Source organism: Staurois parvus, unplaced genomic scaffold (assembly GCF_062004578.1).
Source record: "Staurois parvus isolate SC_StPar_1 unplaced genomic scaffold, SC_StPar_1.0 ptg000024l, whole genome shotgun sequence".
In the NCBI taxonomy this organism is placed as follows: Eukaryota; Metazoa; Chordata; class Amphibia; order Anura; family Ranidae; genus Staurois; species Staurois parvus.
This window is the reverse complement of record NW_028317820.1, coordinates 2,137,434-2,155,947: the sequence shown is the minus strand read 5'-3', so window position 1 is coordinate 2,155,947 and position 18,514 is coordinate 2,137,434. Positions and strand designations below refer to the sequence as shown.

The 18,514-nt window shown below is 43.4% G+C and overlaps 1 protein-coding gene across 1 annotated transcript; it reads left to right on the top strand.

Moving 5' to 3' along the window:
• The first annotated feature begins 97 nt into the window (after positions 1 to 97).
• On the top strand, positions 98 to 18,280 carry LOC149472073 (uncharacterized). The gene is made up of 4 exons (XM_089693455.1): positions 98 to 472; positions 7,036 to 7,156; positions 13,773 to 13,846; positions 16,197 to 18,280. The coding sequence occupies exons 1-4, from the start codon at positions 151 to 153 to the stop codon at positions 16,571 to 16,573; spliced, it is 894 nt and encodes a 297-aa protein (XP_089549581.1). The 5' UTR covers positions 98 to 150; the 3' UTR covers positions 16,574 to 18,280.
• The last annotated feature ends 234 nt before the right edge of the window (positions 18,281 to 18,514 follow it).

The window sequence follows — 18,514 nt, the reverse complement described above, 5'->3', positions numbered from 1 at the left end:
TTACTTCCTCCTCTACCTCCTCCCCTCTCAGTGTATCATAACACTTATTTGATGCATTTTCTGAACCTATTTTCACTTTCACTCTTGTGCTAAGACCGAAAAGACGTTTCTTTTTTCTGTCTCGTTGTGCCAACTTCCACTGGTCACATCATGTTAGCTCCTAGAACTCTCCTAGAGGACATTCAGGGATATGCCCCAGGCATCAGGGCTGAGAACTCTCACCATGGTATTGAACGACTCCATATACTACTCTGTGGGTTCACAGGACATGGCAAGTCATCGCTCATCAATTCCTGTATGTGTGTGGTAAAGAATGAGATATATCGGAACTTGGCTGGAGCTGGGGAAGATGAAGGTGGGAACACAATGAAGAGGATGTCACACTATCTCACGGACACCATTCGCATAACCGACAACAGAGGGTTCAAGAAGATGAAGCCGGGGGAGATTTTGGAAGTGTGTGCTCAGCAAAGTAAGTAGAGTGCAGCAATGCCAGTCTTTTTACTGCAAATCCAGCAAGAGATAAATAAGTCAGAATGGGGCCCTAGGCAGGGCAGCAGCTTTGCCCACCCCATCCCTTTTAACTGACATTGATAAGGATTGCAGTAAACACATATAAACAATTCATTTGCATTCTTTGCACTGGCAGTTCCCCCCCACATCTTCCACCAGACGTGAACTGCCTACAAGAACATCCTCCCCTGTGAAGTAACAAGCAGCTGCACAGCTTTCACAAACTATAACCTTTTTTTTTACTGCAGGAACAGAGAGGTTGTAGGTGGCCCCTTTGGCCATCCACCAGGTCGTAGGCTCCTGCCTAGTTTGCCTTGTGTATGATATGGCTTTTGGTGAAACTTCTACTTTTGTCACACAAGGATAAAGGCAGAGTGGTGGCAGAGGCTACTGTGCCTCAAAATGTAGGGGTCCTCTGCACATTGTTCATACTCTTGGTCTCCACAGTGGTTGTGTGTAGAGGTCATCAGAAGTCTCCCTATTCAAAGGGACAAGTGTGGAAACACCCAGGTTCCCAGCTCCACCAATCTTAAGTGAGCTCTTTTTCTTGGGTTTTTCAGTTATGTTACGTGCAAGATAAATTGTGGGAGTGAGGGAGCATTCAGGATATACAGCGAGAAAATTCTTCATGGGAAATCCCAAAGACATTCTAGATGTTGGGCTGGTGGCAGACGGTCAATACTGTGTATATAGAAGGACTTCCAGTGGAGTGCTTATTTACAGGGTGATGGGCAGCAGATGGAAGGATCTAAATTAGTTGGATCAGTCTAAGGTTCCATTCACACTTGTAAGACTCCAAAGTCGTATGACTTTGAAGTGCAACTTTGACACAACTTTGAGGTTCCATTCACACTTGTAAGACTCCAAAGTTGTATGACTTTGGATTGCAACTTTGATGCAACTTTGGATGGGTGCAACTTGGATACAACTTTGGCTTTCATTAATGATAATGGACAACTGTTACATTTATAACATTCAGGTGCAACTTTCATAAGACATTTGTGAGTTTACATTGCAGTCTATGGTACTCAAGTTGCATGAAAGTCATACCAAAGTAGTGCATGAACTACTTAGAAGTCGCTGCAACTTTAAATCGTACATATTTGAATGGTTGTCATTGAAAAACATAGGGTACGACTTGTCGTGCAACTTTAGTGTCCAAAGTTGCATGACAAGTTGCTCAAGTGTTTTTTCCTCCTTACCTAGGTGGATGCAGCATCGGTCCAATGCTGCATCTGTCCTCCGCCTACTCTAAGTATGAAAACTCAGCTATCACATGACCGCTGAATTGAATTCTCGCAACCACTCTGAGCAGAGAGTGGGAATGCAGTCATTGCTATCTGCTCTCCCCCCGCTCTAGAGAGCACTGGGCTGTGGAGGGGGCAGGGGGCAGGGGGCAGGGGGCAGGAGTGGCTGGCTCAGGCTCTCTCGGCTTGCTGAGAGGCTGAGCCAGGTGCTGCTCTAAACTTTGGGGTGGATCCCGACTTTAAAGTCGAGATCTTTTCCCAGCCTGGAGCTGCTGAGTGATGTCAGCTGACAGTGAGCTTCAGGAGTGCAGAACAAAATGCACTCCTGTAATCCATACAAATAAAGCCAAAAAAGCTTTGGCTGTACTTCTCCTTTAAATAATAGGCTTCCATCCAGGTGTATGAATTGTATAAAGTTCTCCCAGCCTGTGCAATGGCAAGTATGCCTGGAGCCTTCTGTTGTAGCATTCTGAAAAACACTGAGTGCAAGCTCTGTTGCCATGTGGAAGAGGCACTGTGACCTAGTTTGTTTCAGCTCTGTTCTTATGTAGCCATTGGTGCTTGTTTATTTTCTTTCTATATTTCTGCTGAACTGGTTTCTTTTAGAGAGACTTTGACCGTCTGACCCAAACATTAAAAAGATCACAAATACATGACTTTTTCTTTGTGTTGTGTTTTTTCAATTTTAGTTTATTTTTACAAAAACAAAATGTTCCTATCCGTAACTGTTAGGATGTTGTGCATGGACTATGCCCTGACATATAATTTTACATACCTGGATTGAAATTAAAGAAGACCTTCACAAGGCATTGTGTAATTTAAATGTCAACAGCTACAATGGCTATAACTGCCTACTTTTAGAAAACAGGTGCTCACCACCCCATGGGGTTCAGTGCTTTCTTTCTCGCAGAGGATTCCTCTCAACTTTGCAGATCCCTGGCACCTTCTTGCATTTGGGACCTGGCTTTTACCTTTTGATTTCTCACAGTCAGCTCCCCACTATGCATGTGTGAGATTGTATGGGCAGGGTGACCAGTCCTGCAGCCTCCTGGGACTTGTGACTTTATTCCAGGAGGCAGTGGGCTGAGAGAGGGTTGGGATGAGGCCATGCCATCCCCACCTCCAAGCGAAAATTGAGGAAGTGGGAGCAGGTACTGTAACAGACCCAACCAGGACAGGAGCTTTTGGTGGGGACTAGGGGCTAGCCTTCTACCCACTGATTATGGCCCATGGAGAGAGCAGATAATTCTCTAATGATGGACAACGTGATGAATGCTGAGAGTGATGCTCGGAGTAGTTCTCTGAATACAGACAATACAGCTTCCCTTCTGGAGTGGGTAGGAAGGTGTAATCTTAAACAGGTCAGAGGAAATAGGGGCTCTCCTGCAGACTGGGTTGGAGAAGCTCCTCTACTTGGGACAGAAATATTTATCAACAATCTCCCTCAAGAAATTTATGAAGATAAATTAATTCCACTTTTTCAGACCGTTGGAATATTGTACGAGTTTTGTCTTATGATGGACAGGTTATACAAGTGAAAGCAAACACCTGGAAGATAGCATGTGTAATGTACTTTGTGTATTTGGGGCTGGAGGTGCTGGGCTGTCTGGGTGGGCTCCTGGCTGGCCTGGGTGCTTGGCTGTTGATTAGCTTACTGTTCATTAGATCAATGTTAGCTATTAGCAGCACTGTTTACCATTTGCACTGTTTATGACAGTGGTAGGCTGTTGTGGAACTACATTTCCCATGAGGCATTGCAAAGATTACAAAACTGACAGTTACAGCAAAGACTTGCAGAGGCATGATGGAACTTGTAGTCCTGAAGCTCTCAGGTTGCCTACCCCTGGTTTAGCATAATGTGATCAAGCTCTTACCTAAACTGTGTGGGATGTTTATCCTAATGTGTAATATTTGCTTTTATTGTTCATGTGGGGACTGCCCCTATTTTTAATGTATATAAAAACCTGCATTTCTGTTCAATAAAATAGTTCCAGTTTTGCACCTAAGCAAGTGTCACCTAGCCTTGGGTGCAATGCCCAGCCATAATACCTAGGTCCTGTGTCCCAGCGGTGAGGAAGCAGTTCTTTGATGGAATCACCCAATCACGGTGACAGGCGGTCTGTTATAGGTCAAAATCAACAGCGCAAAACAATACCCAAACCAAATTAATTACATAATAATAAAAATTAAAATTATATAAACTATATTATAGTGTCCAAAAAAAACATAAAGTCCTTTCTCCCAAATTCCAGAGTGCTTCAACAAAAAAATATTAATTTTAGGGTTATCCTCCTGTGATATGTGCTTCCACCATCCACCAGTGCTGTAACCAACATAAACCGCACTCACCAGATATTGGTGAATAGTAGGCCTTTTAGGACTTTAAGGGATCCTACACCCCCTCGACAGCCTCCAGACCTCCATTCCACCATACAGGGCTAGGATGATCCTTCCACTCACTTCTTGATAAAGACTTCCAAACCCGCTCCACAGTTGTGCCGAAGGGAAAAATTTTTTTTGTATATAGTGTAATATTGTTAATGACCATATACCATGTAGTTAATAATACCAGGCCACTCACATTTCACAAGATCCATAAAAGCATTGTTTATTAGCCTCCACCAGCTGGACAAAGTATACACAACATCCAGGAACAGCTCCAGAAATCTCACAGCTTGATTTTCAGAGGATGACAGTATGTATGACAACCAGATCACAAAATGGCCACTTGGAACGCACTGCTCAGCGTGCGTTCCACTCACCGGAAGTTGTGCAGGACGTTCAGACGGCAGACCGGAACGCCCAGAGAATGCCCAGTGGGAGGGGCGAAATGCGTGGAGCGGGTTTAGAAGTCTTTATCAAGAAGTGAGTGGAAGGATCATCCTAGCCCTGTATGGTGAAATGGAGGTCTGGAGGCTGTCAAGGGGGTGTAGGATCCCTTAAAGTCCTAAAAGGCCTACTATTCACCAATATCTGGTGAGTGCAGTTTATGTTGGTTACAGCACTGGTGGATGGTGGAAGCACATATCACAGGAGGATAACCCTAAAATTAATATTTTTTTGTTGAAGCACTCTGGAATTTGGGAGAAAGGACTTTATGTTTTTTTTGGACACTATAATATAGTTTATATAATTTTAATTTTTATTATTATGTAATTAATTTGGTTTGGGTATTGTTTTGCGCTGTTAATTTTGGTTTACATTATTTGGTGTTTTAGACTAGTGCGCAGCAGCATCTCATACCTTAGGTTGGAGATTATCCTGTGGCGCAGGAGTGTGTATTTTTAATTGGTCTGTTATAGGTACCAACCAAAAAAAGGTTCTCTCTCCCCAGTTCAGTTGCAACTGAATTTGAGGTTGGGGGAGGTAGAGAATGAGCGGTACTTAACTCTTATGGTAATGCTCCTCTTTAGGCACTTTAGTCACTGAGGCAATCTCACTATGAGAAAGAGACTGAGGAAATGCTTCCTCCTGCCTGCAGCACACTGGTCACATTTCAGCCGAGGAAAATCACAGATTGGAGCTCAAGGATGGATTTGTACTGATAAAATGATTTCTTTTTTCAATTATACTGCTGCTGTATATGTGACATGTCAGTAATATACAGTGGGGCAGAAAAGTATTTAGTCAGCCACCAATTGTGCAAGTTCTCCCACTTAAAAAGATGAGAGAGGCCTGTAATTGGCATCATAGGTAGACCTCAACTATGAGAGACAAAATGAGAAAAAAAATCCAGACAATCACATTGGCTGATTTGGAAAGAATTTATTTGCAAATTATGGTGGAAAATAAGTATTTGGTCAAGATCAAAAGTTCATCTCAATACTTTGTTATATATCCTTTGTTGGCAATGACAGAGGTCAAACGTTTCCTGTAAGTCTTCACAAGGTTGGCACACACTGTTGCTGGTATGTTGGCCCATTCCTCCATGCAGATCTCCTCTAGAGCAGTGATGTTTTGGGGCTGTCGCTGGGCAACACGGACTTTCAACTCCCTCCAAAGGTTTTCTATGGGGTTGAGATCTGGAGACTGGCTAGGCCACTCCAGGACCTTGAAATGCTTCTTACGAAGCCACTCCTTCGTTGCCCGGGCGGTATGTTTGGGATCATTGTCATGTTGGAAGACCCAGCCACGTTTCATCTTCAATGCCCTTGCTGATGGAAGGAGGTTTGCACTCAAAATCTCATGATACATGGCCCCATTCATTCTGTCCTGTACATGGATCAGTCGTCCTGGTCCCTTTGCGGAGAAACAGCCCCAAAGCATGATGTTGCCACCCCCATTCTTCACAGTAGGTATGGTGTTCTTTGGATGCAACTCAGCATTCTCTCTCCTCCAAACAGGACGAGTTGTGTTTCTACCAAACAGTTCTATTTTGGTTTCATCTGACCATATGACATTCTCCCAATCCTCTTCTGGATCATCCAAATACTCTCTGGCAAATGTCAGATGGGCCCGGACATGTACTGGCTTAAGCAGGGGGACACGTCTGGCACTGCAGGATCTGAGTCCCTGGCGGCGTAGTGTGTTACTGATGGTAGCCTTTGTTACGTTGGTCCCAGCTCTCTGCAGGTCATTCACTAGGTCCCCCCGTGTGGTCCTGGGATTTTTGCTCACCGTTCTTGTGATCGTTTTGACCCCACGGGGTGAGATCTTGCGTGGAGCCCCAGATCGAGGGAGATTATCAGTGGTCTTGTATGTCTTCCATTTTCTAATTATTGCTCCCGCAGTTGATTTGTTCACACCAAGCTGCTTGCCTATTGCAGATTCAGTCTTCCCAGCCTGGTGCAGGTCTACAATTTTGTTTCTGGTGTCCTTCGACAGCTCTTTGGTCTTCACCATAGTGGAGCTTGGAGTGTGACTGTTTGAGGTTGTGGACAGGTGTCTTTTATACTGATAACAAGTTCAAACAGGTGCCATTGATACAGGTAATGAGTGCAGGACAGAGGAGCCTCTTAAAGAAGAATGTACAGGTCTGTGAGAGCCAGAAATCTTGCTTGTTTGTAGGTGACCAAATACTTATTTTCCACCATAATTTGCAAATAAATTCTTTCCAAATCAGCCAATATGATTGTCTGGATTTTGTTTCTCATTTTGTCTCTCATAGTTGAGGTCTACCTATGATGCCAATTACAGGCCTCTCTCATCTTTATAAGTGGGAGAACTTGCACAATTGGTGGCTGACTAAATACTTTTTTGCCCCACTGTATTCATGCAGACTTGAAAAGTTGCTGAAAGGTCCACTTTAAATATAATTATTTTTTCACTCTTCCAGGAAACTTGCGGCTAGAAGGGGATGTTGAATGGGAAAAGGACAATTTGAAGGAGACTATAAGATGTATTCCAGAAGTCAACAAACAAACAAATGAAATTATTCTTCCTGTCATTGTACACAGGTTTGTCATGTGCCATGACATATGTATTCGATATCATGGTATCTAATATATTATTATTATACAGTGTTTATATAGCGCCAAAGGGTTTGCTCAGCGCTGTACATTAGAATGGGGGACAAGACATGAGACAATACAGTAGCAAAACAATATACAATACATGAGGGGTTAGAGGGCCCTGCCCTTTTGAGCTTACAGTCTAGGAGGGAGGGGATGGTGGTACAGGAGATGGCTGTGGGGGATGGAATGGAGTGAGGAGTGGAGGGGATCGGCTGTTAGGTGAGGGTGGGGTAGGCTTCCCTGAAGAGATGGGTTTTCAGGGTGCGCCTAAAGGTGAGGAGGGTAGGGGACAATCTGATGGATTGGGGAAGTGAGTTCCAGAGGATGGGGGAAGCTCTGGAGAAGTCCTGCAGTTGGGCGTGAGAGGTGGAGACCAGGGATATAGAGAGTAGGAGGTCTTGCGAGGAGCAAAGATTACGGGTAGGGTGGTATTTGGGTTTCAGGTTGGTGAGGTAGTTTGGGGCAGCATTATGAATGGCTTTGTATGTCAATGTTAGTAGTTTGAATTTGATGCGTTGGGCAATCGGGAGCCAGTGGAGGGAATGACAGAGGGGGGTGGCAGAAGTGGATCGGTTGGTAAGGTAGATGAGTCTGGCCGCTGAGTTCAGGATAGACTGGAGTGGGGATAGCCTGTATTGGGGTAGGCCGGTGAGAAGGGAGTTGCAGTAGTCCAGGCGTGAGATAATAAGGGAGTGAACAGGTTGTTTAGTAGTGTCTGGGGTTAGGAACGAACGTATTTTGGAGATGTTGCGGAGGTGGAACCTGCATACGGTAGTCAGCGATTGGGCATGAGATTGGAAGGACAGGTTAGAGTCTAGGATGGCACCTAGGACCTTGGCTTACATGGTGGGACTGATAGTAGCGTTGTTGGTCGTAATGGAGAGGGTGGGGGGGGGGGTGCGGGCAGGGGGGCATATATATTTCACATACTGTTTAAAGAACTAAACCTAACAAATGGGATGCTTTATGTAGAAGAACTACCAGTGGCAGAACAATGTTCTTTGACATCCAAGGCAAAAAGGCCAAAGTGCGCCCCCAAAAGCTGTGAACTACCCCATCAGTATAGGCTGCAGGTCCTGCCCTCTTTATTTCCCCCCCTCAACTCCTCCTGCTGAGGCACCCAAGGCAGCCTCCTATTTTGCTTACTCCTTGACCCGGCTCTGCCAGGACCTGTACTGCCCATTGAAGTTTAGCCTTTCACAGCTGAATGATGGAAACAGGGCATTTTTTTTTGGGGGGGGGGCAAAAATCCAGGTACAGTCTTGGTCTATGATCCTAGGGGCTCCACTGAAACACAGAGATGCATTTGAAACCATCACATATACTTGTAGGCACCACCGGGTGCCTAACGTCAGTCCTGTTGCTACCTTTGAAACAATTTAGTATCCATCTCCCATATTTGGAGCCAACATTCATTTTCTAAGTGGGAGATCAGGAGCCTAGTGATCATCAGATTCTAGGATGATAAGTATACTAAAGAGTACTCTTCCCTAGCAGAGAGTTCAAACACTGGTGCACAAAAAGCATTATGGAGAGTTGTGAAGAGGTGTGTTTGAGAGCATTTTGGGCAACATTTTTGAGCTGTAGATAGAGAAACAATTCTGAAGGGATAACTTTGAGGGGAACTTGGGGGGAAAGGGAAGGATCTGAACTAGGTCTGATCCAGCCTAAACAACACGAACATCTAATGTTGAAATGAACAAAAAGTCAACTTTGTGAATTGCTAAATATTGATGGCTGATTGTCATCCGTTCTCTACTGATTGTCCTGAAATACACAGGATACAGTGCCTTAAAAAGTATTCTGACCCCTTGAAATTTTCCACATTTTTTCATGTTACAACCGAAAAGGTAAATGTATTTTATTGGGATTGGATCTGATAGACCAACACAAAATGGCACATAATTGTGAAGTGGAAGGAAAATGATAAATGGTATTCAACATTTTTTAGAAATAAATATCTGAAAAGTGTGACGTGTATTTGTATTCAGCCCCCCGGAGTCAATACTTTGGACCCCCTTTCACTGCAATTCCAGCTGCAAGTTTTTTTGGGGATGTCTCTACCAGCTTTGCACATCTAGAAAGAGAAATTCTTGCCCATTCATCTTTGCAAAATATCTCAAGCTCTGTCAGATTGGATGGAGAGCATCTGTGAACAGCGATTTTCAAATCTTGCCACAGATTCTCCATTGGATTTCTGTCTGGGCTGTGATTTTGCCATTCTAACACAGGAATATGCTTTGATCTAAACCATTCCATTGTAGCTCTGGCTGGATGTTTCGGGTCGTTGTCCTGCTGGAAGGGGAACCTCCGCCCCAGTCTCAAGTCTTATGCAGACTCTAACAGGTTTTCTTCTAAGATTTCCCTGTATTTGGCTCCATCCATCTTCCCATCAACTCTGACCAGCTTCCCTGTCCCTGTTGAAGAAAAACATCCCCTCAACATGATGCTGCCACCACCATTTTTCACAGTGGGGATGGTGCATTCATGGAATGTGCAGTGTTAGTTTTCCACCACACTCAGCGTTTTGCTTTTAGGCCAAAAATTTAAATCTTGCTCTGATCTGACCAGAGCACCTTCTTCCACATGTTTGCTATATCTCCCACATGGCTTCTCGCAAACTGCAAATGGGACTTCTTATGGCTTTCTTTCAACAATGGCTTTCTTTTTGCCACTCTTCCATAAAGGCCAGATTTGTGGAGTGCATGGCCTGTCAGTTTAGGTGGACGGCCAAGTCTTGGTAGGTTTGCAGTTGTGCCATACTCTTTCCATTATCAGATGATGGATTGAACTGTGCTCTGTGACATGTTCAAAGCTTGGGATATTTTTTTTATAACCTAACCCTGCTTTAAACTTCTGTACAACTTTATCCCTGACCTGTCTGATGTGTTCCTTGGTTTTCATGATGCTGTTTGTTCACTAATGTTCTCTAACAAACCTCTGAGGGCTTCACAGAACAGTTATATTTATACTGAGAATAAAATACACACAGGTGGACACAGGTGTTCCACTAGATTTTTGTTAGGGGTATCCGAGTAAAGGGGGCTGAATACAAATCGACGCCACACTTTTCAGATAAATATTTGTAGAAAATTTTGAAAACCATTTATCATTTTCCTTCCACTTCACCTTTATGTGCCACTTTGTGTTGGTTTATCACATAAAATCCCAAGAAAATACATTTACGTTTTTTTTTGTAACATGACAAAATTTGGAAATTTCAAGGGGTATGAATACTTTTTCAAGGAGTGTATTGTTAATTCAGTGGGGTTTCTTTACCATCTGTAGCACTACCCCCACAGGGGCCAATCATTTTTACTGGTTCTCTCCCACACAGTACAGAGGCCACCAGCCACCCAAGCAAAAGTCCATTCACTGTGGCTCCAATAAACAGTCTAGGGGTTGTCTTGAAATTTATTGCTGATAACAGGAGAGGGATTAGGACATGGGATACTCCAAAATGGTTAGTACTAAGCAATTAGATGACAGTCTTCTCCTTAAAGTGTTACTAAATCCTGCTGAATCCTGCATTCACTTTATCCGGTCTCCCAGGACCCTGCATTCACTATATCTGGTCTCCCCGGACCCTGCATTCACTATATCCACTCTCCTTGGACCCTGCATTCACTATACCTGGTCTCCCCGGACCCTGCATTCACTATATCTGGTCTCCCTGGACCCTACATTTACTATATCTGGTATCCTTGGACCCTGCATTCACTATATCTGGTCTCCCCGGACCCTACATTTACTATATCTGGTATCCTTGGACCCTGCATTCACTATATCCGCTCTCCCCGGACCCTGCATTCACTATACCTGGTCTCCCTGGACCCTGCATTCACTATATCTGGTCTCCACGGACCCTGCATTCACTATATCTGCTCTCCCCAGACCCTGCATCCACTATATCCGCTCTCCCTGGACCCTACATTCACTATATCCGCTCTCCCCGGACCCTGCTTTCACTATATCTGGTCTACCACAGTACACACAACATGGAAGTGCAATTATTTTAGTAAATATAAACTGCTAAATACCTTTTCTCATCAGCAGTATATAGCAGTCTTGTGACTTCTATCAGTGTCCAGCCTAGCACTGGTTAAAGCTTGCAGTAGGAGTTTTCTTTCTGCTCTAGGAGGATGCAAAACCCCTGACCCTCTGTTTAGACAGTGCTGATTGGCCCTGTGCTGACCACATGCACTCTCCCAAGAAAAAAAACCCTCTCTAGCAATACACACCAAACTGAGCATGTGCAGAATGGCTACGGGTTCAGTCTGTCTTATCAGATGATAAGATGCTGAAATTTGAACAAGAGGAGGGGCAGAGAAGACAGGATCAAACAGCCTTTGCCACCATGCAGAGGATTAACCCCTTAGGTTCCACAGTGAGTATAACAAGCATGCTTTACTGCATATACAGACTTATTGTACTGTTGTGGGTTTAGTAACACTTTAAGCAACTGTGAATATTGGACAGTCTAAGGCCTCACAGGTGGGGACCATGAGACAAGTCTCTTTGGCATCTGGTTGCCCTGCACAACTGCACAGCTATTGGTACCCAGTGCAACCTCAGGAATACAAAAGGACGACCCCCTCTGGTTACTATGCAGCAGGGCAGTTTCTTGGCACAGGACCCATGTGCATATTTACATTGATTCAAGCTGGACAAATGTAACTATGCAATAACATTCATACCTGGAATTCAGCTTTAAATCATATTTAATATTATCCCTTTAAACATCGACCAGTAACCATTACATAACACAATGGAGTTTACTTACTGAAGCTGGAGAGTGCCAAATCCTGCTCACTTCTGCATTGAAACCAATCAGCTTCCAAGTTTTATTGCGAAATCTTCATTGAACAAGCTGAAGTTAGAAGCTGACTGGTTTCTATGCAGACGTGAGCCTGACTTTGCACTCTCCAGCTTAAAGCGGAGCTCCAGTCACCTTGGCAGTGTTCTACAAAAGGCACCCCTGTGATTCTCTTTAGTTGCATGATATAAAAAGGATACTGTTATAAGTGTACTTCTTCTTCTTCCTTGTAAATATGACATTCATCACAGGATCCCAGCAGACAGGCAGTGGCCATTACTAGTGTGGGCCAGGGGTGTCCCTAGGGTTGGTGTCACCCGGTGCCGGAACACTTGGTGACACCCCCTCCGACGATCCCTGCTTGATAGATCGGATCTACGGATTGAGCATAATGGATCGGAGTCCGATCCATTATGCTCCCCAATCCGCAGATCCAATCCATCCTGTGGAGATCGTCAGCTTGCAACCTATACGGGGTTAACTGATCTCTCCAGGAGCTCCACAAAAAGGTAAGTTTTAAAGCAAGCCGAAGATCCCCACAAGATGGATCCGATCTGCGGTTTGGGGAGCATAATGGATTGGACTCCGATCCATTACGCTCGTCGACTTGCTTTAAAACTTACCTTTTTGTGGAGTGGGTCCGGTGTCACCCTGTGCGGCGCGCACCCCCCGCATCTGCCTAGGGAGACCCCTGGTGTGGGCATCTGAAGCCTGCTCCTACTTGCTTCTGGGATTCCGTGAAGCTGGCTACCCAGCATGCACCTCCCGATTTTGCGCCTACGCATTAAAGACACAGCGCGGCACACTGCCTCTTACAGGTTGCCATAACAGTGGCGGCGTCTGCAGAAGTTCTTGCCTCATTGTTAAGGCAACCTGTCAATCAACACAGAACCCGGAAGGAAGGCAAGTGCGGTCTGAAGGTTCCTGAGATAGATGATGGCGATATCCCAGGAGCCCTAGGGAATCGACTAATGACGTAATCGCGGGGACCGAAAGCATTGTGTTGCAAGGAACATGAAAAAATGGGTGAAAGTCCACTTTAAGTAAATAGCCCCCAATGCATATGAACCCTTTCATTGCCCATAGTCAGAGTTTCAGAAATCTCTTAATCTAATATATAGACAGCGTACTCTAATGAACAGCTTGAATCATCATGACACATGAACAGCAAACTATTCTAATAAACATGATGTAAATACTGTATACAATATGCAAGATTCACACACATTTATTTACAGATTTTAATTGTTTTTACCTCTGAGAGATGATTCAAATACATAGAACGTTTGGGTTAATTTTTTTTTATGTTGCTTCAATCTATGTTTGATTTAGTAAGTAAAAAATTTCAAGTCTGTATAACTGCAACTGAAAAGTCATGTAAATCCTGGTGTCCATGCAGTACAGACTGTGTCAAACATTTGTGATGTGCTACCAGGTTACAGTGTTGCAGTCTGATCACAGGTGGGAGAGTAGACTAAGGAAATGCCTCCTAATGCCTGCAGCAGGCTGATGACATCATCTCAGCCTAGGCAATGTCACTGAACTGGAGCTCAGTGAAATGTTTTAATGATAAAAAATGGAAAAATGGGCTGAAAAATTATACTGCCCCCTCATTGTATTTTGACATGTCCGGAATTTATTCATGCAGAATTTTAACATTTCTAAAAGGTTAAGACAGCTCACATGTACAGTATATACAGTATTTCATCTGTGTATTGTTTTCACTTCTTTGTCTTCTTCTAGTTGTTTATATAATTTCAGAGAAGATGAAGAAAATTCAATGAGAAAGCTAATACAAAAATGCCGGGAAATCACAGGTAGGTTTTCTTTAGGCTGATGACTGACAATGATCGTAATGGTGGTGAGAATCACGACCACATTTCCCCTACTGCAAAACAAAAAAAAGTATTTAAATCCTAACACCAGCCAAAATGTTTTATTTGTTTTGGATAGAGGGGTTGGATCCTCTGTCAGGTTTTTATTTCCACAAAGATAAGAATCAATGGGAGAGCCAACTCACTAGTCAGTATTGTGTAGAATGGTCTTTCTTAGATGTAGCAGGCAACAAAGGAAAGCCAATGTGTTTCAGGGGCTGCAAGTCCCCCTTCATCAGGGCTGCTGGTAGTTCTGCAGGTTTTCTGCCAGTTTTTTTGAGGAACAGCAATTCCCCACAATAATAGCACTCAAAGCAGTCCAGACTTTATAACTAACACCCACGTTTGGGGTCAATTTTCTTTTTTCCAAGTGGGAGCCCAGGACACTTTTCCATATGATTACATATGCAAGTGGGTAGTGACATTCAGATTCCTTGGTGTTAGAGTATAATAAAGGCATCATACCCACCCCTGGTGTCCAAACACTGGTGCTTGAAAGGAATCATGGAGAGGGGTAAAGATGTGTCTGAGAGCGGTTTAGCCAACACTTTTGAGCTGTAGGCAGAGAAACAATTCTGAAGGATGGGAAGAATCTGGTCCCCTGCACAGTAGATCCCCTCCATAGTGATCCCGTGCTTTACAGCTCTCTAAATGTCCTTCACCTTGGTCCTGTTTTTTTAGGTGGCTCCTACCTCTTATAGGGACCCATGGAGCCTAGTTTTGCATTCATGTTCCTGGGGGTCAATATGAATGAGTCTCATGCATCCACAAAAACAGACCTGGTGGCAAGCACACTCCTCTCTCCTCTGCTCCTGCACTGTTCCCTTTGCATGTGAAGCACTTAGAGCTTATGTTCAACCGACCTAGAAGTTCAGTGAAGCTCGAATGCTCAACCTGGAGCCAGTTATGGTGAGAAGACAGGAACTGTTTGTGCCCACGTTTTAAAAGAACTCTGTAATGGGGAAGCTTTAAGAGGTTACTTAGAATGCATACATAAACACAATTGAGAATTTAGTATTATTATTATTATACAGGATTTATATAGCGTTAACAGTTTACGCAGCATTTTACAACATAAATTTAATACTACTTTTATTCCATCAGCTGATGCCCCCTATTCTCTAACCACATCATGGGCCCGTAGTAATGTACTGACTATGTTGACAGCTATTTTGCAACCTGTCCCTGATTTAAGCAAAATTGCACAACCCCAACGCACGCATTCCTGCATCAAAGAGTGACTATGCATCTAGGTGGGTGCTGCAGTGACCATCGGCTGGAACCGAGAAGCATCACAAGGGAAGAATGCCATCAGCACATCAAGGTTCTCTAATATGGGTCCGAAGCTTTAATAAGTTATCACATAGTTACAGCAAGAGCAAGGTTTCGGAGTGTCGCAGGACCCCTTCATCAGGCATGTGACCGTCACATGCCTGATGAAGGGGTCCTGCAAGACTGAAACCTTGCTCTTGCTGTAACTATGTGATGGCTTACTAAAGCTTCCGACCCATATTAGAGAACCTTGGTGTGCTGATGACATTCTTGCCCGTCCCTGATTTAGACATACTTAAATTGTAAGTTCACCTTTACAAAAAACCTGGAAGGTGACCTAACACTGGACACCCTCTCCATCTCCCCAGTCCTGCTGTACTTCAGGCCCATGATCCTGTACTGTCAGGCTCCAGCACGCCACTACACCAGTACAGGGATTTGAAATTCCCGCTGCTTCCTCTCCTCTCCTCGCACTGCTGACAGGATGGGTTAGATGGATTCTGATTGGTTAGCGCTGTCCATGTAACAGTGCTGACCAATTAGAATCCCTCTGGTCTATACTGGTTGAGCAGTACAGAGATTGTCATGGTGATTTCAAATCTCCAGACTGGTGAAGTTCAGGATTGCAGGACTGAAGTACAGCGGGACTGGAAGGATGGAGAGGGGGTCCATTGTTAGGTCACCCTCCAGATTTTCTGTAAAGGTGAACTAACACTTTATTGTTAAGATCAATGACAGTAGAGAGATCACTTCTGGGTCCCATTAAAATTTTGCTATGAGGCCCCATGATTCGTAGGTAATCCCCTGCAAAGGAGACACCTGTCCTGCTGAGAAGTAAGAGAGAAATTCTCCTAATTTTGTAGGAATTTCCTCTTACTTATGGTTGCATTTCTGGAGCAGGAAGTTAACATCTCCTCAATAGAACAAAAAGTAATCTGACAGGGGTTTTATCTCTTCTCTACACTATAAAAAAGAAAAAAAGTTTTTGCCATACACACTTTTTAATTGTTTTGATTAACAGGAATTGCTCCTATCGTTGTGATCACCAAAGTCGGTGCCCCGAACGCCAGGTCTGGAAACGATGCAGCAATCATAAAAAGATTTGGACATATGGGGTGCAATAACAGAATTTGTGTTGAGAATTACACCGAAAACAGCCCACCACGGAGCCAAGAAGCTGATGATCAATTCCTCGGCTTCCTGGGAGTTTGTATGAATGAGGCAGAATATGCCATAAGGCAAAGGGGGCGCCAGGACCAGCTTGAAATATTTACAAAGAATATGGTCCAACAAATCAAGGAAGAGAAAGAAGAGATTGATAGACAGGTGAGAGAATTGGAAGAACTCTTGAGAAGAGAGAAAGCAAAATCATGGCACAAAAAGTGTTCAATCCTTTAAGAAATCTGGAAGTTTTGTCAGAAGGGTAATAATAGGATGAAGTGGTTTCATGTTTGGGGCGTAGCTAAAGTTTTCTTTGACCTCACTACCTCCCCAGTGCACACTTTCCTTTCCTTCACTCTCATGCTCTCCATTTGGTGACAAATGAAATACTCAGTACTTGTTTTGGACTCGCCCCATTTCACAGCACTGGGCCAATTAGCACTTTGTAAGCTACAACTGCATTGACCCACAGGGGGTTATTTACTAAAACTGCACGGTGCAGCTCTGCATAGCAACCAATCAACTTCCAGGTTTTACTGTCAACACCTAATTGAACAAGATGAAGTTAGAAGCTGATTGGCTGTCATGCACAACTGCACCAAATTCCGAGAGCTCCAGCTTTAGTAAATCTTCCCCATAGCGTACATAGGACTTTTCTTTCACTCTCCTTGAATGGACGGAGCGGCAGGGAGTACATGGGACCGGAGAGGAGGAGAATCGAAGAATACCTGTTGATTTGGCCCGCATGGGCAAAGCACAGATTCACTTTAAAGCTCTGATGTTTTCACAGGTTTGGGACTGTTAAAGTTCTGAATGACATTAGCTCACTTATGCAAGTTTTTGTATACTTCTGCAGTAAATGCTAATTTCATTCACAGCTCTTGGCTTATGATTTGGAGCCTCTGTATTAATGGGAATATGTTTTTTGTTTAACTAATTACATTTATGAAACCTGGATTTTTTTTTAACATTTGTTTTTACTATAATGCGGAGGAGGGGTGATCTGGATCTGACGCTCAACATGCTATTCCAGATCTGAATGAGGTTTTAGGGCACAGTGGGCCTTGTGTTGGGTTCCTGAGCTTTAGATGGAAAAAATTAATCCCATAACCTACAACGATATATCACAGAAACATCAGGAATAGGTCCAAGATTCTGTAATGACTGAGGCTTGGTTCACATATATGCATTTTGCGTTGGATGCTTTCTCCAGTGGTTTTTGCAGTTTGTTTTGCGTTTTTCTACACTTGTTTTTGATGCGCTTTTAACGCATTTTGTTCAGCTTTTTTTGTTGTTAAAGTTGAATTTTTTTGCTGCTGAATAGAATAAAAACGCTAAAAGTGGCAAAAACATGGCAAAAACACACACTACATGCATTTCAGCAGCAACTCTGAATTCTATTGTAGCAAAAAAATGCTCCTTTTTACTTTAAAAAAGTCCCTGACCCTTTCCAAAAACGCAGCAGCTCACGAGAGCATAGATGTGAACATGTTCCATAGGAAACCATTTTAAATGGACTGTACTGCACTTCTGCAAAAAGCAGAAAAATCTCGAAAAATGCTTAGGTGTGAACAGAGCCTTAATCTCCGATACCTGACCTAAAGAAAATCTCAGTTGAAATAACAAGGCATGGACTTTGCTTCTTTGATAAGACGTATCTTCAAACTGTAAGATATATGTATTAGTTACCTTTTATCACCATGGCATAAATGTACTGTATATTTGTTTGGCTACCTTTAAATACCGCTTGTATATGTCTATATTATGTACTGTATTGACTCTTTGAGGCAGATTTACTAAAGGAGTATAGAATATTCACTCGATTTAATCAGTTCTTCGGTTGTTGGACTCTAATCACAGTGAGAGGCTCTATTTGTGATCTTCATTTATATTCTGATATACATTTTCCATGCTTTATTTACAATATAAAAACAGATGTATGAAGACTGTGTAGTGTGATGTTGAATCTACTTGTAACAGATTGTGGAATTGTCTCTAGTGTCAAAGTAGAATTTAGCCTAAAACTAAACTATTCTCTAAAATTTTCCATCCCCCTCCTCCTACCTATCATGCCTAACCTGTGTAAAAAAGATCTCTAATCCACTCCGGTCAACTGATCCTGCAGCTCCTGCTCCTCTGTGTCAGAGAGGGGCTGCTGCAGGGGAGAGGAGGGAGCGC

What these genes read in the sequence shown, in the direction of transcription:
- LOC149472073 (XM_089693455.1), top strand. Translation starts at nt 151, where the DNA reads ATGTTAGCTCCTAGAACTCTCCTAGAGGACATTCAGGGATATGCCCCA. An exon ending in GGAAGTGTGTGCTCAGCAAA is followed by an intron (nt 473 to 7,035) that starts GTAAGTAGAGTG and finishes TCACTCTTCCAG; the next exon opens with GAAACTTGCGGCTAGAAGGG. An exon ending in AAAATGCCGGGAAATCACAG is followed by an intron (nt 13,847 to 16,196) that starts GTAGGTTTTCTT and finishes TTTGATTAACAG; the next exon opens with GAATTGCTCCTATCGTTGTG.